The 24840-nt window shown below is 37.7% G+C and overlaps 1 protein-coding gene across 3 annotated transcripts in view; it reads left to right on the top strand.

The window, feature by feature from the left end:
* dyrk1b (dual-specificity tyrosine-(Y)-phosphorylation regulated kinase 1B) overlaps positions 1 to 24840 on the top strand; it is a 69984-nt gene that overhangs the window by 23042 nt on the left and 22102 nt on the right. For 2 of the 3 annotated variants that reach the window (XM_037980215.1, XM_025002057.2), the window contains 4 exons: positions 12223 to 12398; positions 19651 to 19770; positions 20320 to 20508; positions 23176 to 23323. In XM_037980215.1, the coding sequence (XP_037836143.1) occupies positions 12330 to 12398; positions 19651 to 19770; positions 20320 to 20508; positions 23176 to 23323 (526 nt within the window). In that variant the 5' untranslated portion in view covers positions 12223 to 12329. Of the gene's footprint in view, positions 1 to 1118; positions 1292 to 12222; positions 12399 to 19650; positions 19771 to 20319; positions 20509 to 23175; positions 23324 to 24840 lie in introns of those variants that run through there. The other variant, XM_017438495.3, reaches the window with a different exon arrangement.

Raw genomic sequence — 24840 nt, 5'->3', positions numbered from 1 at the left:
TTTTTTTGAAGTGGAAACAGTGGATTCAAACTTCTGTTTCGGTCTCTTCCTGGATTGTGGATCTAGGGGGTTGGAATACAGTGTTCCGGTTCGTGAGTCAGAGGAACCGATATACGTAGCGTCGGTTCGGTTCGGGTCGGGCAAAGAGCAGGTGAACAAGACCGGGTTCAAACAGGATTCATTTAAGTGATAACTGTACACCACCAGCCCCCCACCCCCAAAGGACCACTGCTATTGGATCTATTTTTGGTGTTCGAGATGGGGTAAATGAAGGCAGCGAGAAACCTGACTCTCCTTCACTGTTTTATTTTCCTCTCTACAAACTGTTGCACTTTTCCTGTCATGGATCTGCAGAAATCTGATGTTTTACAACTAGGCCAGAAAAATGCAAACCTTTTATTAACATACTCAGATCTTTGTGGAAACTAAACTGACCATGTAACCTTAATAATCTGGGAACACTAGAGGGACTATATTTCACTGCACACACAAGGCCTGCTCTAGATTAAGAAATGAAGTTGGATAATAAATTAGCTGTGTACTTTTAAATATTTCAGAACAACAGAGTGTCTCTATGCCGTTATTTCTTATTTGTGCAAACTCTTAATCACACAGAAACACAAAAGAAGTTTTTATTTTGACTACCTTAAAGATGTCACCAGCAAACTGAAACATCCAACCCACACAGAAAATGCATGAAACTGTCAAACACAATTTAGTAAAATTCTAAGCTAAATTATTTGCCTTTTTTCAGTCCCCATATCTACAGATGAAAAGAATATATATGTGTAGTGAGAGATCTATATCTATAGTGTAATTCCACAGAAGACAGGAGATGATATTTATTATATTTTTTTACTTCATAGAGACAAACTGCCTCCTTACCTGTCTGTTGCCTTAAAATCTGTAAAACAGTAAACAACAACAACAACCACCAAAAAATAACAAAACGAACTAAGCAGAAGATGATGGTGCCTTTTACTGGTTGGTCAGCTTCCCACTATTTTGAGCCTCATACACTTTGTTGGATGTAAAGTGCAGAAGTTAACTCTGGGATTGATAACATTTACCTAAGACCGGCCCTGCCCGGTCTCCCTCTGTCGCCTCCGGGTCNCCTCCTCCAAAAAAAGAATTGTCAGAGCACAGACTGCGTTTTCCTGCTGGACTGAACTTTTACTAAACCTTCCTATGGTTGTCACATCATCATCTGTGGAGGACAAGCCCGGATCCTCCTGCAGGATGGTCCAGTCTGAGCCTTGGATTTCCTCGTCACTGCTTCGTAGAAACAAGAGTTAGTACTCACAAAAAACACGACACACATTAACAAAAATGGCCATGTGCACTGAAGTTCTGTCATCAGTTTTTACCGTTGTCATCTAAAACTGGTTAGTGGGTTAAATGTGTTAGAGTGGTAGTTTGTGTGTTGTTACTGCTGTGTTGACATAAAGTGTTAAATAGTGAGGTTAATATGCTGAAGTGGTACTTTGTGTTGTTACTATCAGTATGGTGACATATTGTACAGATTATTGAGGTAATTTGTTAAAGTGGTACTTTCAGTGTTTCCTCTAGCTTTATTCATGCTATTTGCCATGAAGGCCATGGCATGTAATAAATTAATAAGCATCTGTACTTGTTTGCACATTACCAATTCACTGTGGTGGGAGGGGGGGAGCCAAAGCCAATAAATCATCACCCACCCACCGCATCATCCCTGACCTCTCCAGAACTTTTGGAGTTTGGACTGTAGGGTTGAGTGATAGGCAAAAAACGTCCATCTGTGATTGGCAATATATGAGCGCATGAGACTTTTTTTATTTTTAATGGAGGAGGAGTGGACTAAAGAATCTCCATTCTCTGTACAACTGTAAAAACCAGCTGTTTGTGACCAATAAGAAAACAAAGGCACTAATTACTTTGGTTTTAAAACAAGAAGTTACTCAAAAGGTCTGAGCAGCCAGTTCTGGACTGAAACAAAAAGCTACAGATACATTTATCACGCCAAGTTTTCAGTGGTGGCACTCTATAGCAGAACTACATGTACATATCTGATCTGTGGGGAAGCATGCCCATCACAATTGGGCCTTCTCCATCCTACCAAACCTGAAACACATACACATCACATGTGCACATGCACAGAGATAAAACGGGCAGCAGCTGCAAATACAAATTGCTGTTAATAAAAGCAAAGCATAAACCTGAGTTTGTTGTGTTTTTGACATCTACCACAAAATGTACAGGTTAGTGGGTTTAATATGGTAAAGAGGGATTTTGTGTGTAGTTATGGTTTATCGTTTCTCCTATGCATTATGTAAAGGGATGCCTGCTCCCCACCCATGAAGTTCATGCCATGTAAAAAAAAATACTAAACATCTGTGTTTGCACATGACCAACGGTATATGTTTACATGGTGGTAAAAAGTGCACAACAATCAGCTGTTAGTTTGTTTACATGATGGTTAAAAGTACAGTCTAACCAGCTGTTAGTTTGTTAATGTGATTGTAAAAAGTGCTGATCAACCCACTGTTAGTTTTGTTACATGTTTGTAGTTGTTAGTGCGGAACAATCAGTTGTTAGTTTGTTTACATGATTGTAAACAATGCAGAACAATCAGCTGTTAGTTTGTGTACATGATGGTAAAAAGTGGAAGTCAACCTTCTTTTTGTTTGTTTACATGATAGTAAAAAAAGCAGATCAACCAGGTGTTACATTGTTTATATGATGGTAAAAGAGTTCAGCAGACAGCTGTCAGTTTGAATATTTTATGGTAAAAAGTGGAGGTAAACTTGATGTTAGTTTGTTTACATATTGTTACAAATAGTAAGTAACAAAGCTGCATTTTTAGTTTAGTTACTTGTTGGTAAAAAGTGCAGAACAACTAGCAGTTACTTTGTTTACATGGTGGTAATAAGTGCGAAACAACAAGATGTCAGTTGAGGTTTTTATGGTAAAAAGTGGAGGTCAACATGCTGTTTGTTTGGTTACAAGAAAGATCAGATTATCTTGCTGTTAGTTCGTTTACATACTGTATTGGCAACAATAGTGACGAACAAAGCTGCTGGTACTTTAGTTTCATTATGCTAACAAGTGCAGAACAACCAGTTGTTAGTTTATTTACATAATTGTAAAAAGTGCAGAATAACTAGATGTTAGTTTGTTTCATTCACAGAAATGATGTTGAAATTGTAAACTCATTCAACTATTTTGGAACTTTTGGGGATAAATAAAATTGTCTGAAGTAAACTGCCTCTTGTGTCTGCCACCCTCAAACTCAGCAGGGGACACCTAGGTGAGGGAGGCTGTCAGGCTGAATAAGGAGGCAGGGGAATCAGCACTTTACATATATACACAAGGATGTTGTCAGACAGTGGAAGGAATACTTTGAGGACCATCTCAATCTCACCAACACATCTTTCATGTTGGAAGTTGATTCTGGGGACTTTGAGGTGGGTCCGTTCATAACCAGGGCTGAGGCAGTTAAAAAGCTTTGCAACAGCAGGGCTCTGGGGGTGGAGAAGAGCCACCAACACAATGTATAGGGGAGGTGGGGAGCTGCTGACCTCAACCAGTGATGTTGTCAAACAGTGGAAGGAATAGAAGGTAAAAGTAAAGTAAAAATGTATTTGTATAGCACATTTCAGCAGCAAGGCATTCAAAGTACCGGAGTTTTGTTTTTTGGCTTCCCGATAAAAACCTTCCTCACATTTGGATTCATAAACTCCGATGTGGGAATTACTATCAGAAGTTGGGTTCAGACCACTTCAAAGAGAAGCACTGCTCTGACCCTTGTTAATGAAGTGGGCTGACTTCACGCCAAAAAAACAGAACTTTTTACCAGCAGCAGTCCTAACTATTTTTAATTTTAAAAGAAAGGCAAATGGAAAGGACATCTCCACAGAGAGGGAGATGAGAAACAGGAAGTTTTATTTCAAACGTGACGTGAACGCACTCTGTCATTAAAAGGTCTGAGCTGCTTACAGGTCGACAGCCTGAGATCAGTTTGTGATTCAGAGCAGTTTGTTATTGATGAAACATATAGACAATCCATGTGTGATTAAACAAAGTTCATAGTCTGAACCTGCTGATTAGTTTACTCTGGTCTGAGAGTTCATAAATGCTACTCTGCTGCACGTTCATGTTGTTTACAAGTTAGCATCCAGTTAGCTTCAAGTTAGCAACATTAGTTCTCTCCTGCCACCTTTATGTTTACTTGCAGTGTCGTGTCCTAAACTCATGACAGTGATCTGGGGGTAATCTGTTCTTACCATTTCACATTCCCAACTCGGTTGTTATGCTCGTTGTTTTATCGGCCATGACGGTCCTAGTGATCATCAGAATCTGAAGGGTTTTTACTTGATTCCAGAGATCCAGCTATCAGCTATGGATTTGTTGGACTAAATAACATTCATGAAATATCTTTTTTTTTTTTTTTTTTTTTTTTTTTTTAGTTTAGCTTTAATGTGCAGCAGGACTGCATAATATATTAAAAAATTTAATTTTGCAATATCAGTTAGTGATATATTTCAAAGGATTGCTTAGACTGCAATACATCATAAGCCATTTTATTTCAAGTACCTTACATTTCTATTCTGTTGCTAATCGTATATTTGGTCAATCCAGCAGACTCTTACTGCTTTTGATGGCCACACCTAGTTTAGATTACAATGATGACAAATGAGAAATCATGGAGTGAATAAAATGTGTATTTATTGCAACTGATATAAAAGGAAATAGAGAAGCTGTGGAGAGTCAAGGCCTCAGTGGTGCCAGTGGTCATCAGAACACTTGGTGCTGCGACCCCCAAACTGGAAGAGTGGCTCCAACAGATCCCAGGAACAACCTCAGAGATCTCTGTCCAGAAGAGAGCAGTCCTAAGAACAGCTAAGAGACTGCGTAGAACCCTCAAGCTCCCAGGTCTCTGGTAGAGGAACTGCCATGTGGAACAAATAGGACGAGATAGGACTTTATTAAATATAACTACCACCTGCTGAATCTTGTAATTCCTTCTGAGTGCTGACAGGTGTCTGGGTTGTCTCCCTTACTATTCTAGCTTGCATGATCACTCAGTTTGTGAGGACGACCTGCTCTTAGTAGATTTACACATCTCCCATATACCTTCCATTTCTTGATGATGGATTTAACAGAACTCCTGGGATGTTTAAGGGTTTGGAAATCTTTTTGCATCCATCCCCTGACTTGTACTTTTCAATAATAATTTTTCTGAGTTGAATTAGGACAGTCATTTTAAAGTGGGTAAATATTTATTTCATCCTTTCATTTACATTACATTGTTTTATTTAATTGGCATTACTTTATAGAAATTTGGTTTTACTTTGTCATTTAACCCCTATATCACTAGAGGCCCCTGTACCTGGGGCAGCAGCACTTCTACCAACAAGATCCTACAGAGTTTTTTTTAGTAATTGTTAAAAAGTAATGGAAAAATTGCAATGAAATTGTAATTATTTTACTGTAAAATCTGATTCAATGTTTTGCTATAGTTTCCATCCTAAGTATAGTTAAGTTACAAGTTTTAGTGAAATGAACTGCAGACACTGATATCAGAGCTCTAGTTAGACTAAGCAGATATGCAAAGTACTTGAGAGAAAGAGAAAGACAAAGAGAAGAACCATGGGACAGTTGTCTAAATGCTGATCAGAAGATCAAATTACAATTTTTCATGATGAGGTTTACCAAAACAGATTTTATTTTGCACTTTGAGACATGTCCTGATTTTGATGTTTATTAATAAGTGATCATTCTGTTTAAAAAAACAAAACAACAATTAGAAATACAGATACAGTGCCTTGGGTGCAGGGCTACCGATAGTGTTAAAGATACAGCACTACAGATACAGTGCTATAGATGTGTTGCTACAGGTACTGAGATTGAGATACAGTTCTCCAGGTTCAGTGCAGATACAGTGCTACACATACAGGGGTACACATACAGGGGTACAGATACAGTGCTACACATACAGTGCTATAGATGCAGGGGTACAGATGTAGAACTACAGAGACACTAATACGGATACAGTGCTGCCGTCAGTAAGCAGAGGAGAGTGGAGACCGAAAGAATCAACAGGCACTTGTTTAAATATGTTTTGTACGTGAAACATTAGATAAAAGTCTTGGACAAAAAATGCCTTTTCTGTTTACTTTGAACAATATCGACATTTTACATGTGTGTACATATACAAAATAAACATAAAAAGTTGGCTTTATTATGAAACCTAGAAGCCTTTTAAGGCTGGAACAACAGCAGTTTCCCATCTCTGTTGTCATCTATCTGCATTTTTGTTGCTGTGGTGCTTCAAGTGATTTCTGAAATATACTCCTCATTTGTCTTACACCACTGTAACAACATAACAGAAATGGAGAGATGAAACAGTCATTACTCTTTCTGGGGCATACATTCATATGTACACAATGAACGGACTAAAGTCTAGACAAAGGAAACGTTAGAGCCAGTTGAAAATGACTGGGTTGATAGATTAAAAAAACCCGGAGAGAATGAGGGAGTGGGAAAGATATGGAGAGGAGAGGAGAGGGTGGCTGGTAGGATAGGTTGAGTTGCTAGGGGAGAGTATGTCAGACTGTTGCTGAGAGGGAGGCCTGCTATTGGAAGCCACTTGCTTGGCAAAAGAGAAGAGAGAAGTGGGTAATGAATATTATGGCCTGGTTGCTGAGACAGCACAGAATTTATTTATAGAGTGATAGCCAGTCAGCCCTTAGATACCAGCAACGAATGAGCTATCAGAGAAGGAGGTGGCTTTAACCAATGGCTGTACAGGACTGGGGATGCCAGATTGAGGAAGTTCTGTGAGTGATTCTCTTAAAGTGATAGAACACATTTTTCAGTACTAGGCAGATATTCAGTGTCAAATCTGTAAGCAGAACAGCCATCCCTATAGATAGTGACATTCTTGGGCTTATCATACAACAGAACATGTAATCACTTACTGTTTAAAACTCAGCTTTCAACCTGATGATCTGTTTTTAGCTTAACAAACACATGCAGTTTTATCCATAGAGCTTAATGTATGCACTAAGAAAGCAATTTGGATAAAAATGTGGAGTCATAATTAATAAAGCTATCTATAGTATGTATAGAAGATAGTAGTATTGTGGAATATATAAACACAAAATTATTTTTGTTGTTTTTTGTGAGAAAAACAGTTTCAGTTTGATTAGAATAGGAATAAAATCTGTTTACCTTTATACATCTGACTTTTTTATTTATCCCACTCACAGTTCCTAAAGACTTTTTAAATTTCCTTAATACCTGTTCTTACTGTAATGTATATAACAGCCCAGTGCACAAATGTCATAATCAGTTTTGTGAAAAGGGGAAAGTCATTATTTTTAAAGGCCAGTGGTCAGCACAACATTTTTGGTTATGATCATGTTGGGGTTCTTTCCTTTTATGTCCATGCTGTTCATTTTCTATAAAACTGCTGTTAACTGAACATTGAGTCAGCAAAAGTAATCCACAACAATGTGGTAAAAAAAGGTTCACAACATAACCTTAGTTGTGAAGAGATTACCAGATTATTAACAATTATTTGTTTGAACACATCATAGAAGACACAGAATCATGAACAAGTGTTGGTCATGGCATTTAGAACAGCCTGTGAAAAACAGTCCATTAGGTAAGAACTAACTTTGTGTAGATAGCAGGTCATCAGAAAATAGTAACTTTTAGTGACAACATGATCCTTGATCCATGATCTGATTTTGTGCTTAAAAAGCACAAAAAACTATGACTTAGTCAACTATATACCTATTGACCTAAAATTTTACCATTATTTATTTGAAACAGTCTGCCTGTCTGTCAGCAAAAAAATTCATAAACCACAGCATGAATTTTAATAAAACTTGCAGAAAGTAACTTTTGGATGTACATCTACACCTGAAAAACTTTGGGAGTCAACCCAGTTCGGGATACTACATCCCCCTCAGGGGTTTATCCCACAGTTTGAGAACCACTGGTCTGACCATTTTTTCCCCTCACCCCCCGTTCTTTCTACTTTTTTCTGTTCCTATCCTGTTCTCTCTATTCTTGTATTGTCAACCAAAATATAGCATTCATCAACTAAATATTTCCCTTACCAAATAACACAAGCAACACTTATCTATTTTATTTAGCCTTTCTTTTGAATACTGGGATGCTAGGCGTCTGAATAGGGATATTTATACTACATTCTCTCAACCGGAATATGGCTTGTGAATAGGATTATTTACAGTATATTATCTCACCTGCATATGTCTGTATTCTCTGAAAAAAACAGAATATATGTTCATCAGTGGAAAACCAGAGATTTTCTGTCCCAGTGTTTCAGTTCATTATCCATGAGGTATTGTAAAGTTACTTTATGAATTATCTTTCTATTATTATGCTAAGAAATGTAATGTAGAATAACTTTTAAAACCTTCTAACCTTACTACATGAAGCAGTGGCGTTAAGTACACTAACTTAGTCTATTTATTTATTTTCATTTTATTTAAGACTTTTCAGGAGAACAAAACTTTATACATTCTAGAGACATAAAGCCGCGTGCCCTCATTTACCCATTTACACACACATTCATACATCCCTCAACTACATCTCTACAAAACTAATCTGAATAAATCATTCTATGGAAACTAATCAGTGCTTTAAACTCCATTCATGCCCCAATGGGGCACACATCAGAGGCAGTGAGGGGTTCAGTGTCACTTCAACATGTGGCATACTGGTGGAATCAAACCTCCAGCTGTCTCGTTGGAGGATGACTGCTCTAACCACTGATCCACAGCCCCCAAATGTTAAACTTCAGATACATAATCCATGAAACTTTAAGATATAAAGCAACAATTGTACTTCTTACATATGTAGAACTAAAAATCAACAACATACGGAAATATCAGAGATAATTTCTTTCAGTTACATAGTCCCACAAAATCAGGCATCAAGAGTTTTACATATTGTACCCATTTATCTCTGTGTTTTACAAAGTTTTCCATCTTTGAGTTCAAAGAGAAATAAATTATAAATTTTCATTGATATAGCTATCCAAGTATTTTTACAGTTCCAGAACACATGATAAAGGTTTGCTAATTGGGAACCACATCCCCTCCAACATAGAGGAATGCCATTATGATAATGTGCCGTCATGTACTTATTCTTTTCATGCATGAGACTTTGTGCATTTTCACTGGGAAGCACAGATGCAGGTCCAGAAGATTTTTGGAAAAAAATAAACAACTCAGGTGTAATTCAAACTGCGAGCTAATTTTCTCTTCAATGGTCCACTGCCTGGCCACATGACCCCTTTTTAGTGACTGTTTTTAAAGAAAAGGGACTCATATTATGTTTTTATTCCTGAGAATAGACTAAAATATACTTTCTAAGCACAATGAAACAAAAACCAATAGACCAACAAATCAAAGGAGTTTTGAATGCTTTATTTAAATAAGGTTAATGTTTGTAAGGCCTTTTATGACCTACAACTGTTTAGAAATCCCTTTTCCACCAAAAATAGGATACTTTTGTCCTTTCACTAAAATAATGTACGTTTACGTTTTTATTGACTTAAAAAATAAAAGGCGCACACACACAAAAACCAAACATTTTTTTAATCTAAACTCTACATTTTTGTGGCTCATGAATATTTTTTATTTGATGATTTTGGCCACTCTGGAGTTGCCCTTGGTGAAAGCGTTGATCTGGTGTGGGCCTGCCAGCTTCAAGGTGCTCATGCTGCGGACTCCATTATGCTGCTGGGGGTCCTCAGTGCTCACATAGTTAGCAACACTGTAACATGGAGGGGTGTGTTTGGGAGGAGTGGGCCCTCTGATCTGAGTGATGTTCTGTTGCTAGTCACAGTTTTTTCATAAGGAATACCACATTTGATCATAAGGGCGTGCACATGGCATGAGGACACCCTAGGCCGCAGATCCATGATAGACTTTGTAGTCGTGTCATCTGATCTGCGATCATATGTTTTGGACACTTGGGCGACGACAGGAGCAGAGCTGTCAACTGATCACCACCTGTTGGTGAGTTGGATCAGATGGAGGGGGAAGATCCCGGAGAGACCCAGTCAACCCAAAAGTATAGTGAGGGTTTACTGGGAATGCCTGGCAGAAGAACCTGTCAGAAAGATCTTCAGCTCCCATCTCCAACAGAGCTTCATCTGCATCCCAGCTGAGGCAGGGACATTGAGTCTGAGTGTGCCATGTTTCATCCCTCCATTGTCAAATCGACTGCCCTGAGCTGTGGCCACAAGCTTGTTGGTGTCTCTCCTTGTAACCATCCTCAAACCTGGTGGGGAACACCCAGGGTGAGGGAGGCCGTCAAGTTAAAGGAGTCCTATCAGGCCTTGTTAGCTGGTAAGACTCCAGAAACAGCTGAGGGGTATTAGTGGGACAAGCAGGAAGTGGGAGGAGTTTGGTGAGGCCTAGGATAGAGACTTCAAGAAGATTCTGGAAAGCAGTCAGGTGGCCGAGGCAGGGAAAGCAGCACTTTACCAACATTGTGTATAGTGGAGGTGGAGTGCTGTTAACCTCAATCAGTGAAGTCATCGGGTAGTGAAAAGAATACTTCAAGCACCTTCTCAGTCCCACCATCATGTCTTCCATGAAGGAACCTGAGTTGGGAGGCTTTGAGGTTGATCCGTTTACAACTGATCTGAGGTCACCATGGTAGTTAAAAAGCTCTGTGGCAGTAGGTGGACGAGCTCCACCTCGAGGGCCCAACCAACCTATATGTTCTGTGGATTTTAAGAAGGCATTCGACCATGTTCCTCAGGGCACGCTGTGGGGGGTGCTCAGTGAGCAATGGGGGTCCATTGCTATATGCCATTTAGTTTTTATACACGTGGTGCAAGAGTCTGGTTTGCATTGACGACAATAAGTCAGACTTCTTCAGGGCTGATTCTGTTCATCACTCTTATGGATCTCAGTTGACAGCAGTTAAGAGTTCCACTCATTGGTTTGTATAGGGATTTAAGGCATACTTTTTTTTGTGTGTGAACTGCGTCACTATGGCAACTCAAAACGCCACTAAAAGTAACAGTACACACCTTGTGACCAAACCGGTCATTTTGATATGTAATTTGTGTGATTCATTCTTCTGTTCAGTCTGCATTAAAGGTGACGGAAGAATAAAAATAGAGACGGTTTGCAGGGTGGATAATAATAGGTGTCTACCATAGGAAAGCGTAGGAGACATTGCAGTGCATGGCGAAAAGCACTCCAGTGCTTCCTAAGCTTTTCTATGCAGACCCCAATATAGTTTTTTTTTGTTTGTTTTTGTTTTTTAATACAGTTAAGAGACATGTGAGAAGTTATTAGTAATAGGTCTTGCTATTGGAATGGCAGGCCCAATAAAGATTGTTAAGAGACCATTTGACAGGCGAATAATTATAAACAACAATGAATAAAAGTGAATAACAATTTGTCATGCCTCTGGAATGGCAGGCCCAATACTTGCTTGAAAAAATACAAAGTATGCATAATTCACACTATGATAGAGAACATGAGTAATATAATTCACTACATTCCACCTCTGCAGACAAGCAATAGAAGCCTGACTAATTCCAAAAAGAAGTGCACTGCAGTAATTAGGCCAAGACTTCAGTTATGTAGGCAAGCCTTTGTTTTTTTTTAATTTATTTTGAAAGGGAACAATCTTATATTTTTTGCACTGTTCAAGCAAATCTTGAAAATGATTTTAAATTCAACAACAAATTATTCATATAAAACAGAAAAAATGGTTCAATGTGCCACTCTTGATATGGTAACCTAACCTGGTGAAGATGTCTCAAGATTTCTTTTATACAGGATGGGTCTCATTTTAAAAAGCTGTCCCAGCTGTGAAGCATGATTTTACCTTTGCATTACCTGACTTTTTAGTTTAAGGGAAGGATCTATTTTCACTGCCAGATTTGTGAGAATGTTTTTTTCCATAAGGGGCAATAATTAAACTTGATCATATTTCCGTATAAGTACAGCGAAGACATCAGAAAAGTTGTTTTAAAAGTGCTTGTTATACTTTGAAGGGCGATAGAACACCGTGCACAGCAGAGCACGAGAGTGACCCAGTTCAGAGGTCAAGGAAAAAACTGGAATGGTAACTGTTTACAGTCAACCTCCACCATGAGTTAATATACAAGTAACCAGATAGGAGGAGAGTGCTAAGAAACCTAATGTTTGGCCTTTAAACTTTTCTTTCTCTCTACAGGTGTAAGCAACTCAGGATGTCCGCCCACCTCCTCCTCCTTCTCCTCCACCTCCTCCTCCTCCTCCTCCTCCTCCACTGCCCAGGGCTTCTCCCTCGCTGAGCCAGCCATGACCAGCCAGCACACACATACACACCCCTCCTTCAGCTCCATCCACTCCATGGCCGAGCAGCAGCAGGTAACATGCATGTCCCTGTTCTGTCTGTTCTGGTAAAACAGTGGGATGTAGGGATTTAAATGTTGATACTGGTTCTGTGTAACCCCTCACCATTAAAAAAAACGAGTGAGATTGTTTCCCTCCAACCCTGATTATACTGAACTACCTCTGTGAAGAGTTCACTCAGAAGGTGATAAACACAAGCTGGGTAAAAATATATCATTAAAATATTTCCACTGTTTGCTTGGTGTCTGGAGGGGAACTTTAAAGGCATATTTATCTATCTTTGATAAATAAACAGTTAAAATTGTCCTCTTCCAGAAACTCAGAGGAGGAATGTCCCAGTCACAATGCAAAAAACCAGACTGGACGGTATAAACACTTAAACCTCTGTCCAGCCCAAATGGGATGATCCATAATGCCAAATGTCCAAATTTTATCTCCAGTTTTTAGCACCACAAATGAGGCCTTTTTACACAACCTACTCAAGATGGGACTAATGCTTCTGACTGATGCAGTAAGAGGAAATGCATAAATGCTAAATTCAGAAAAATGCAAACAACCTTCCAGTGATCATTGAAAATGATATTTTTTGTATGAATCTTTACATAAACTGGTAAGCATTTTTTTAAATCAAATTTGGAAAGATGCTTTTCAACAGGTTTATTGTAGCACAACAATTCTGTTTCGGTCTCCTGGTTTGGAGTTGAAAAATGGATTCTGTGATGTTGTCAGCAGACATTACTAAACACTGACTGAGAGCCAGAAAACAAACATTGTAAATAAATACATTTAGAAAACCCATTAAGAGGAAAGAAAGTAATTAAAGAATACAATTAAAGTAGTCATCTTGTCCATGTGAGGGAAAACTGGAGTCTCTTCAGTTCTGTTTGATCCAAAACTGTCCCTGATGAGTCAGGGACTGTATAAGTGAATTATTTTCTGACAGTTACGTAAAAAAAGAGTTTTACTTTTAAATACAGCATTGGTGAGCAGAGATGTCAGAAACATCTGATGTTCATTATATGACGCATTTCTGTCTTCCCCAAATCCCAAGTTTTATAGGCAAAACAAGTAAACATGATTGTTTTAACATGTGCATGAAATCTTTGTGACTTTCATCATTTTCTAATGGGCATCTTTTAGAAGTACAACATAAGAACCTTAGAAGGACTTTCGGTGGAGATTCTCAGTCATCCAGGATTGGTAAATACATAAAAAGTTAAAAACAAAAACAAACTAAAGATATGCTGTTTGCACTGTTTTAGGTTGATATTTTATTCCCATTTTTGTAAAGCTCCTACTTTTGATTTCTCTCTGAGTATTATAAATGACAATAAAGAATCTTTTTCGTTTTTGGTTGAATTGAAACATTTACTGTGTTCATAATAAACAATTTACAATAAAAATTCTTTGTTTTTATATGCCTGTCATTTGACGGGACATATTATGGTATGGCGCTGTCCATCTGTCCGTCCATCCATCCACCTGTGGACAATTTTCTGTCCGAGCTCTAACTCGACAGTCATGTAACAGAGGAAAGTCTAACTGCACACCTCATGGGTCACAGTTGATCCCTATTGATTCTAAGATCTCTGGGTCAAAGGTCAAGATCACAGGTCACTCCTTTGTTTAAACCTTGTCTATGCTCCAGCGTCACATCCGACTAACAGAAATGTCAACTCTTTCTTCCCTAGATTGTACAAACTAACAGGCATATTATGTACCATTGTTGTTTCTTAAGGTCAATTGGCTGTGGCATCTAACTTACGTTTACCTGACACATATACATGCAAACACATTTACATTTGTTACTTTCTTGACACCTCCAAAAATGAAAATTTTATGTAATTTTTTTAGCTGGAGTTGTTTTAAGAGGACAGTGGTCCACTTTGGACTTGGAAGTTCACTGTAGCCATTAGTAGTCCAGTCAGAATTTCTTTAAACTGAGGTTGTTCAAAAAGCTATCTGCAACCGGCAAGACATTAATTATTCATAACCTTTACAAAGAATCACACTGAAATTATTTGAAATATCCCTTTAAGATGCAGACCTGTACATTTTCACTGATACACTGTAATACAAACAGTGATTGGAACAGATACTGGGGGCTTGAGGGCCACATGTAATAATTATTGCCAGCTGCCAAAATACAAAGACAGACAATTACATTTTTAAGTGTATTTGAGTTTATGTGTACATCTGTTTGTTAGCAAAATATTTCATGTACCACTCAACAAACTTTCAGAAAGTAAACATTGGATGTATGTCTTCATCTGATTACCTTGTAGAGTCAACCGAGTTCTAAGTGGCTGCCAAAGCCCATTTACCTTAAAACCCACTTTGCAATTTTATGTGTCCCACCACTTCATGGCTGAGTTACTGTTGTTCCCAATAACTTCCTCTTTGTTATAATACCACTAACAGTTGACTGGAATATTTAGTAGTGAGGAAATCTCATGACTGGTGTTATTGCACAGGTGGCATCCTATCATGGTGCCATGCTGAAAATCACTGAGTTCCTGAGAGCGACCCATTCTTTCACAGATGTTTGTAGAAGCAGTCTGCTTGCCTATGTGCTTAATTTTATCTACCTGTGGCCATGGAAGTGATTGGAACACCTGAGTTCAATGATTTGGATGTGTAAATACTTTTGGCAATATAATGTATAAAATAGTACGTTTAATGATTTCCAGAAAGCAGCCTCTTGGGAAAATATTACAAAAGGCTTGCTTTTACTACTACTAATACTACTACTACTTTTTCAAAATTGTTCTGAAAAGGTGGATTAAAATCCTAACTGTCATTTGTTCCCACTGTAAGGAGCAGCTGTTGCAGGTCAGTATAACTGAACATGTATGGGCCTCAAAATTCAAAAATTCACCAAAAACCACAATTGTTTTTGAAAATATAGTTTACTGTGGGCTGTACATGCACATTTTTTTGATCCCCTTCAGGTTACAATTAAAAACAAACAAACAATGTGTGTATATAATTAAGTATAAATGATAAAATAATGCTAATGATTGAACATATTAAAAATTGTATAGCAACACTTTTGACCATGGCAGCCTGGAAAACACTTTTGACAATTTTTATAGTGATTAGAAAAAGTGATGGTAATTTTCTGGCATTTAGCTGTTTACAAAACTTCCCCATGAAAAAATAAAATAAACTTTTAAAACACCACAAGTTTGAGTTTATGAAACTCTGATATAAATCAGCAATTATGTCCTGTAAATGTTAGTAGAATAGAATAGAAATGTATATAGAAGTGTGATTTTTATGTTTAAATATTTGTTGTTATTAGGCGTCCACAAACCACGCCCACTTTTGCCAATCACCAAGGAACAACTCAGATTGTGGTCCTAACAAAGTATAAAACATTTGGTAGACATTAGCCCGACTGTTTTAAGATATAAACTTTTCACAGTTTTGCGCCCCCTAGAGTTTGGTAATGATGAACTTTGGGACACCTACTCAGCAGGGCAAACTGGACATATGGTATGCATTTGATGTCTTAAAATAGATAACATATGGCAGTTTTTACATAAGGTTAAGAAGCTAGCTGTACTTGAGTAAACATAATTTGGTCATTTAAAAACTAAACAGCTTTTCCTGAAAAATTTTTTTAAGCTACTGTTTGAAATATTTGTGGACATCCCTGAGTATAGTGAGCAGCATACACAAGCCCTAGTTACCACCATGTAATTATCATCCCAAAACTCCTTGTGGGTTGGGCTGCAGTATGAATTTTATGTAAGAGGAAAAAGAATGAAAAATAATATTATATAGTACTGCAAGCAGTTATTATCAGGGTCCAAGCCCTTTGACGGATCCCAGAACCTGTTGACACATATGCTTGTAAATGTATAAGTCATTATCCTGGCGCCTATCTGTCTCCAAGCTGATATTAGAGTTTAAAGATTAGTTTACCACACAAACAAAGCTTCCCCTCCCAAATAAAAGATCAGTTTTCTTTTGTTCAGTGTCAGAAAAAATGTGACTTTGTAGAATGATGTGATTCGTATATCAGTGGAAGAGATACCATTTACTGATTTTAGTAGAAAAATATGTCAATAAATGAACAAAAAATCCATTTGTTCAGTATTTTGGGTGTATTTGCCAAGTTTTGAAGCCCTCCAAAAATATACTTTTTTTTGTAGATAAGCACCAGCTCCCCGCGTCCCAGAATGGAGAAGCAGGTGAAGAAAATGTATATATATATATATATATATATATATATATATATATATATATAAATGGTGGGAAGGAAGAGGGGGAGAAAGAGAGAGAGAATAAATGAATGTGTGTGAGTGAGTTGTCACATTGTTTTAGCACTCTCTAGTGGTTTGGACAGCAAAGGATATAAACTAATAGGAAACATTGCTACAAAAGGAAGGACAGAAAACCCAGTTTGCTGTAGTACTGTATATATTTGAACAGTAAAATTTAAGATTTTATGAAAAATTAAGAGTTTGTCAAGGAATTCTGAAAGAATTCACACAGGAGTTTCTAATGGTGGTGTACTATCCTTCATTTTGTTGTGCATTATGCATATGTAGAACAAACATACCAAATTTTTAAATATGGAAATTATTTTATTTATCTAAAGAAAAATTAAAAGGCCCTACAGAATGGTCTGAAGAAGCCTGAAGAATTTTGGGGTGATTGACATAAAAGTTGTAGAGAAAAACAAAAATTTTCCATTTTCCAAATTCCTGAAAAGTAAGTGTTACATACTTCAAAATAGAGCATAGCCTTTTCTGTGTTGATGTTTGGGGTCATGCAAGAACAACATCCTGCCAATTGTAGCTTTATAGAACAAACATCGAATTTTTACTGATTTATTTATTTATTCATATTTTAAACTAAAATCCCCCTCTTTTTTTCCAGTCATTGCCATATTGGGGGAAACAAGTGTTCTCAACATGTGTCTTTGATTTGTTTTTTATTTACTTCTACATTGTTGTGATATAAACACTTCTTATTTATAGTTCCCCCTAGTGGTTGACATTTACAAGACTACAAGATTAAGTGCAGTTTCTCATGAAGGCATGGTCAACTGTTGCATAAAAAAATCTTTGTGTTGCATTACCTGACATATTACTTTTTTTTTATTATTATTTATTTTTATTAAATACTTGCATATTTTTAAATAAGTTCTAAATACACTTCACCACTTTTCAACTGAAGAAATAAATTTTACATGGAACATAAAATGTAGATTACTTCAGAACTAGGTATTTATAAAGATGTAGCTTTAAATTCAGTCTTTTCATTTATCTCCTTTCAACTGGTCAGATAAGTCCTGGTGAAAGGAAACACCCATCATCCTGCTCAAACATTTTCTTTGGTTTTGTCCTTTTGTTTGCGCAAAAAGAAGTATGAAAGTATAAGAGGTAAGTATGAAAGGGATAAAATATGAACCAGACTGTAAAAGCAAAATTGTAATATTAATTGATACACAAACATTTGGAAATATAAAAACAAATGACAAAACATAAATTCCGGTTAAAGGGATTTTATCCATGTTTTTGTTGATTTATTCTTCATTCTTACATTTGTTTTTAAATGTTAAACTGACATTTTTGAATAAATACCTGTAGTTCTTGTATGCAATCCAATTAAGTCGTTTTTACTTTTGATCTCTTTTTTTTAAAAATTCAATTTACACTACCTGGCCAAAAAAAAGTCTACACCTGAATTTAACTAAACAAATGGGTTCGAGCCTCCTATTGGATAATTACTGCATGGGTGATTCTGTTTCTGCTGGCAACAAGTTATTTAACCCCAGCTGGTGCAATGAGCTGCTTCTCATTTCTTAAACAACCATGTTGAAAGACACATCCTGTGGTCGTGGAAAAGATGTCAGTCTGTTTGAGAAGGGTCAGATCATTGGCATCAAGCAGAGAAAACATCTAAGGAGATTGCAGAAACTACTAAAACTGGGTTAAGAACTGTCCAACACGTTATTAAAAACTGGAAGGACAGTGGGGACCCATCGTCTTCAAGAAATGTGGCTGGAAAAAAACCCTGAATGATTGTGATCAGCGATCATTTAAATGTTTGGTGAAATCAAAGGAAAACAACAGTAGAACTTCAGGCTACATTTAATAGTGAAAGTAAGAGCATTTCCACACACACAATGTGAAGGGAACTGAAGGGATTGGGACTGAACAGCTGTGTAGCCTTAAGAAAACCACTAATCAGTGAGGCTAACCAGAATAAAAGGCTTCAATTTGCTGCGGAGCATAAAGATGGACTCTGGAGCAATGGAAGAAGGTCATGTGGTCTGATGAGTNGATCTGGGGTTGCTGCAGTTGGTCAGGTCCAGGTTCAGCAACAGGATGAGCTCAAAGAATGAGGTCAAAGGTCAGCTGACTACCTGAATATACTGAAGGACCAGGTTATTCCATCAATGGATTCTTTCTTCCCTGATGGCACGAGCAGATTCCAAGATGACAATGCCAGGATTCATCGGGCTTTAATTGTGAAAGAGTGGTTCAGGGAGTGAGAGACATCATTTTCACACATGGATTGGCCACCACAGAGTCCAGACCTTAACCCCATTGAGAACCTTTGGGATGTGCTGGAGAAGGTCAGACTCTACCATCATCATCAAGATGTTGGTGAAAAATTAATGCAACACTGGATGGAAATAAATCTTGTGACGTTGCAGAAGCTGACTGAAACAATGCCACAGAGAATGTGTGCTGTAATCAAAGCTAAAGACATTCCAATGAAATATTAGAGTGTGTAAGCATTTGACTTTGATTAATATAATAGATTTCTTTTTTTCTGTGAATAAGGACATATGAGATGGGTGCGCACTTATAAGCTGCAGCTTCATCCTTCACCCTTTTTGGACTGCTCATATTACTTATTTATCTTAACTTTTGCTAATCAGCAGATTTTGTTTGTTTATATCATTTTTTGTTTTTAATCTTTTATATTGTTCGTTTTTGCATGTTGTGGTGTCATTGTTTTGTTTTATTTGCAGTTTGAAATAAATTCCATGAATGAAAAATATTTGGTATTCTAACAGAATCAAATATTGGATCAAACAGACTCAAACATGGGATCTGACTTCTTAGCTCTTCTCTTGTCCTACTGAATCTAAAAGCCACAAGCTAGCATGTTCTCCAACTGATGGGTTTTAGCATCAGTCAAACATGAGTAAGCTCTCTGGCTAAGGCATTCTGAGCTGATTCCTGTAACTGATTGAGGACAATTCATGAATAATTTAAGACTGGTATGATATTTTTTCTAGGCGCTGTCTGATATGACCATACTCCAACGGAGGATCCCCCCTAGTTTCAGAGACCCTGCTAGTGCTCCATTGAGGAAACTCTCTGTTGACCTCATCAAAACTTACAAGCACATCAATGAGGTATGGCATGAAAGAAAACACACTTACAACTGGAATTTATTCTCTGTCACATCTCATATATCTGATTCCTTGGAATAAGTTAAGAAACAGAGTGATATGAGCTCTGCTAAGACCTCCTCTCTGTTAGTACTAAACTTTAAATGCATCTTTCAGTGAAGTTGTTTGATCGTAGTGTTATCACGTAGCCCTTTGTTGGATTTGGCCCAGTAAAGCAGTTTTACAAGACAGTAAAGTCTGTGCAGGTTAGCTTCAGTAAATGCAAGCAATATCTGCCAAAGCTAACTGATAATTAACTTTAAGAGATATTAGGAAATTATTCTTTAAAGAATTAACTATACCAATTGTATTAAAAACACAAATAAAATGAGACATATTTTAAGATTAATTTTTGTTTAAGGTAAACACCCTTTAGATAACTTATTCTACTTGCACTGCCCATGAGCTTAGTATATCTAATACTAGAACAAAATAAAAAAATCTGCCTTTATATTCTGTATATGACTTAACCCAATGCAGAGCTGGTTCTTTAATTTGTGCTTTTACTCCTAGGTGTACTATACCAAGAAGAAGAGGCGGGCCCAGCAGGTCCCTCCTGAGGATAGCAGCACGAAGAAGGAGAAAAAAGTTTACAATGATGGCTATGATGATGACAACTATGATTACATCGTGAAAAATGGAGAAAAGTGGCTGGACCGCTATGAAATAGATTCACTGATTGGAAAGGGCTCTTTTGGACAGGTGAGCTGGAAACTTTTTATGAAAACTGAGTTTCCTCTCTTTTCACATGTTTATAAAATATTTTCTCACAGAATACCTGGGGGAAAGTATTTGCAAGAGTTAAAACACAATAACCCTATTTCTTTTCTTAAAGTGAATTGACACAAATGAATGTGAGTAAGAATGAGAAGACTTCATGAACATTCGTCGGGTAGCAACCATGGATCTCTTCTGTCTCTAAAAGGGCACTTACACAAAACAGTTCATCCTAAAGCTGCCTCTGCTCTTCATAAATCACTAATCAACAACATCCTGCATAGCTGTGAGCTTTTAGAAATAAAGTGAGCTGTGTGGAGCAGAACTCAACTGCTCCCTCATATCATATACAAAACATGATAAATTCATTTCATTTGGCTCTTTTCTTTGTGTCTAACTACTATATTTTTACTAAAATCATCATCAATCTTCTCCTCTGTAATAAATCTGTTTATTGTTGCAGCTGTGTGGTCACACAGAATGAATGTCATCACTACATCACATCCCTGATCTTCAGAGCTGGCTTACCTTTCACATCGACTTTTATCGCTCTTACTACTTCGCTTGGTGGACCAATACTGCAACAGTGGGGGGCTGACCTTAACATGGCAGTAAAAAAAATCAAATCTAAAATCAAAATTATGCAGCTCAACTCAAACAACACTCTATACCAACAATTACTACGACTACGCTCTCTGTCTCCATCTGCCATGAAGCTTAAGTTACACACATGCTGAGTGCAGACAGGATGGGTCATCTGTGTATTAAACTGCTGACTGGATATTTGGGTAAACATCAAGCCACATAAGTACAACCTGCTTAGCAGTTAAACAAATAAGTTTGAAATTATTTCTGAGGTTTAATGCAAGACTCACATTGCATCTCAATTCTCTGATTTAAAATCTAGAACTTTTCAGAAAACATTTGAAGAAAACAAGGCTCTGTTTTTGTCCTTACCAACACAAGTGGTAACTCATAGGAAAGGGCTTTTGAGAAGGGCAAAATAATAAAACCACAAATTTAAAAAAAAGCAACTTTGTCTCACCTTGTCTTTGCTGCTATTATGTTGCATTTCTACTCTATCTGCAAAGATTAACTTGTTTTAAGTCTTCCTCCCGATATGTACTTGATTACTTCTTAGCCTCAGGAAGTGAAGTGAAGTGAAGTGAGATTTATTTATAAAGCAAGGCGATGTGCTTTACAACAGAAACAAAAACAGAATCCAATACAGCAGGTACATAATCAAACACAGAAAAAAAATACAAAAAAAACATCAATCATGTATAATCTAAATGAAATATAGGATAATCTAAATAAAATCAGGAAACCAAACATATCTAAACATGAGCTAAGACAGTCAAAACAGTAGCTAAAATAATCTAAATAAATCATGATAAAGTTAAAGCTGAACTAAACAACAATTAGGAATCTAACAATCTAACAATATCTAAAATATGAGCTAAGATAAACTAAACTAAATGTACAGGAAGGCTAAATAAGCTAAAACATGACAATGCTAAAACTAACGGTACAGAACTTTCTAAAAGTACCAAAGGCCCGCTGAACAGCCGACATTAGAATTACTAACTAAAGTAGTGAAGGAGGGAAGGAGGGAGGGGTGGGTTGGAGCGAGAGAGATGACTCAGAAACAGCGGAAAGAGCGTGTGTGTAGAGGCGGTGAAAGACGATGTGGTGCATGTTGTATGAGGTTGTATGAGTGTGTGTGTGTGTGTGTGTGTGTGTGTTTGCAGATAAGGTCATGAATCACATCACAGAGGCCATTGACTTTGATAATATGATGGAATGTTTATCAGCCAGCCCAGAGCAGATCCACAGATGTCCTTCGGCAGAGCATCTTGTTTATATAGTTCCAGGAGAAATTTGAAGATAGCTGACCAAGGTCAGCCTAGGGGAGCCAAATTCACAAACAGTAATTGTTTTGGGCCAGGCAGACATTGTGTTTTCTGTCAGCCTTGAAATTCTTGCTGATACTTCTCAATGGCGAATCCAAACAGCCAAATTCCAGGACCATTCCGCCTGATTTAAGTGAGCAACTTTCTCCAAGATGTAACCCATTTCATTCCTGAGTCCTGGAACCGCAATTCAGTCTGCGGTCCTGTAAAAGGATTGCATCCAACTTGCAATTCAGCTCCCGTAACAACACAGTTTGATTGTTGAGCGCCAAACCCATCAAACGAATTTGACGATAAGTCAGGTAACTGCTTAATCCAAACAGCAGAAATCATGTTATCAAAACCCAAATATGTAAAGATCTTCCATGTCTTCCAGAGATAAAGTCGTCAGACAAACAATATTCCATATCCTCCAGGAATCCAATGTGTATCCAGCAAAAAATGTCTCCTCAGGGCAAGCTGGCTCTCCTTTGCTCAGCCTTCCCGTTGAGAAAATTTGATCAATTGTGTTTAGAGACCCATAGTTTATAAATTTTGGAGACCATGCAAAGAGAGGCTCTGAAGAAGAGAGGGCAGAGAGGCAGAGGGGAGGGGGTGGGGGTGCGGTGTTCAGGAGACAGAGAGAAAAGAAACACGTCTGCCTTCCACCAGGAGCAGAGAGAGAGAAAAAATAAGTTTGTTTTTTGCATTATAGCTTTTTATCACAAAGTTATAAAGTGTGTTTTTTTTCTGTCTACAGGTGGTAAAGGCCTACGACCACCATGAGCAAGAGTGGGTTGCCATCAAGATCATTAAAAATAAAAAGGCATTTCTAAACCAGGCTCAGATTGAACTACGCCTCCTGGAGCTCATGAACAAGCATGACACTGAGATGAAATATTACATAGGTAAGATGAAGGTTCACACTCACTGCCATAAGTTGGGCTAGTAACATGGTCTGATTAAACACAACCTAAAGCTGTATGCTGTTTGTTAGAAAGTACAGATTCTATAGACTGCAGTAATTTGCTCTGTTTATTCTGAGTTTCTGTAAAGGATTGTTGTGCAGAGACTCAGTTTGTCAATATAAATCTCAGTGTTTGTCCCTTATTGTCCCTAAGAACAGATGTCCTAATGTCACCAGTGTATTTTAAATAATGGTGTTTTAAACTACGGTTGGTGTTTCTGAACACCTACTACTAAGAGGCATATCTGATCTTTACTGGACCTTTCTGAACAGCTGTTTTATACACTGTTTCTGTCAGGATCTGCATTTTGTGGTTAATTTTGATAGTGTTTTTTTCATTTGGTTGTAAAGTTTTCCTTTTCTTTGTGATTTTGTTTTTGTATTTCATGTTTCTTGTGATATGTCTCTTGTTTGGTTTTGTTTCCCTGTGTTCCCTGCTACTCTGTTATTTTCCACAGTTTGTCTTTGCTTGTTACTCAGCCTGTCACACTCATTCACACCTGCTCCCTGTTAAGTTCCCTCAGCCACAGCCACTTCCCTCATTAGCCCCAGTTTTTAAATGCTTCTTCTATTTGTTCACTCCTCAGCAGTGCATTGTTGGTTTTCGTGCCACAGTCCAGTTTGCTCCTTCTGTCTCCCCGCATCTCCCTGTGATTTCCTGAGTTTTTCCTTCTAAGTTCATGCTGCCTCGTCAGCCTTTTGTTTTTGCCTTTTGTAATAAATCTAATTTTTTTTCGTAGGCTCCTTGTGTTTGTCTGGATTCTGGGTTCTCCCTCCTGCCCAAACCTGACAGACTCAAGCAGCATTTAAAATACTAGCTGCTGATTTAAAAAAACACAACTATTCATAAACAAAATTCCAACATTGTTTATGAATTCTGTTGAAAACAGTAGCAGAGAATTCAGCTCTGTGCACTGAGGGGCATTCACTACATGACTGATGACTGAAATAAACAGCAGGACGATACAAGATAATGAGCTCCTGTTGTTCCAGTACTTATTGGACTAGTGCTGATTGTTACGATTGATGATTGATACAATCCAATGTCGTCACCAGTGCAGAATATTCCAGTGCTGGTTAAGACAGTGCTAATTGTTCTAGTGCAGATTAGCCTTGTACTGATTGGTCAAGTACTGGTTAGACCAGTGCTGATTGGACTGGTACTGTTTGTTCCAGTGGTAACTGTTCCAGTGCTGATTGTTGTAATGATAATTGTTCCAGTGCTTATTGTTCTAGTGCTGGTGCTTCCAGTGCTACTTGGTCCCATGTTGGTCAAATCAGTCCTGATTTGATCAGTACTGATTAGACCAGGGCTGTATGGACTGATTGGACCACTGCTGGTTGTTCTAGTGCTGTTGGTGCCAGTGCTAATTAGGCCTGTGCTAGTTGGAAGGTGCTGATCGTTTTAATGCTGATCAGATCAGTGCTGATTGTTCTTGTGCAGATTATTAGAGCTGG

Source organism: Kryptolebias marmoratus, linkage group LG16, assembly GCF_001649575.2.
Source record: "Kryptolebias marmoratus isolate JLee-2015 linkage group LG16, ASM164957v2, whole genome shotgun sequence".
Lineage (NCBI taxonomy): Eukaryota > Metazoa > Chordata > Actinopteri > Cyprinodontiformes > Rivulidae > Kryptolebias > Kryptolebias marmoratus.
This window is presented reverse-complemented; position numbering and strand designations above follow the sequence as displayed.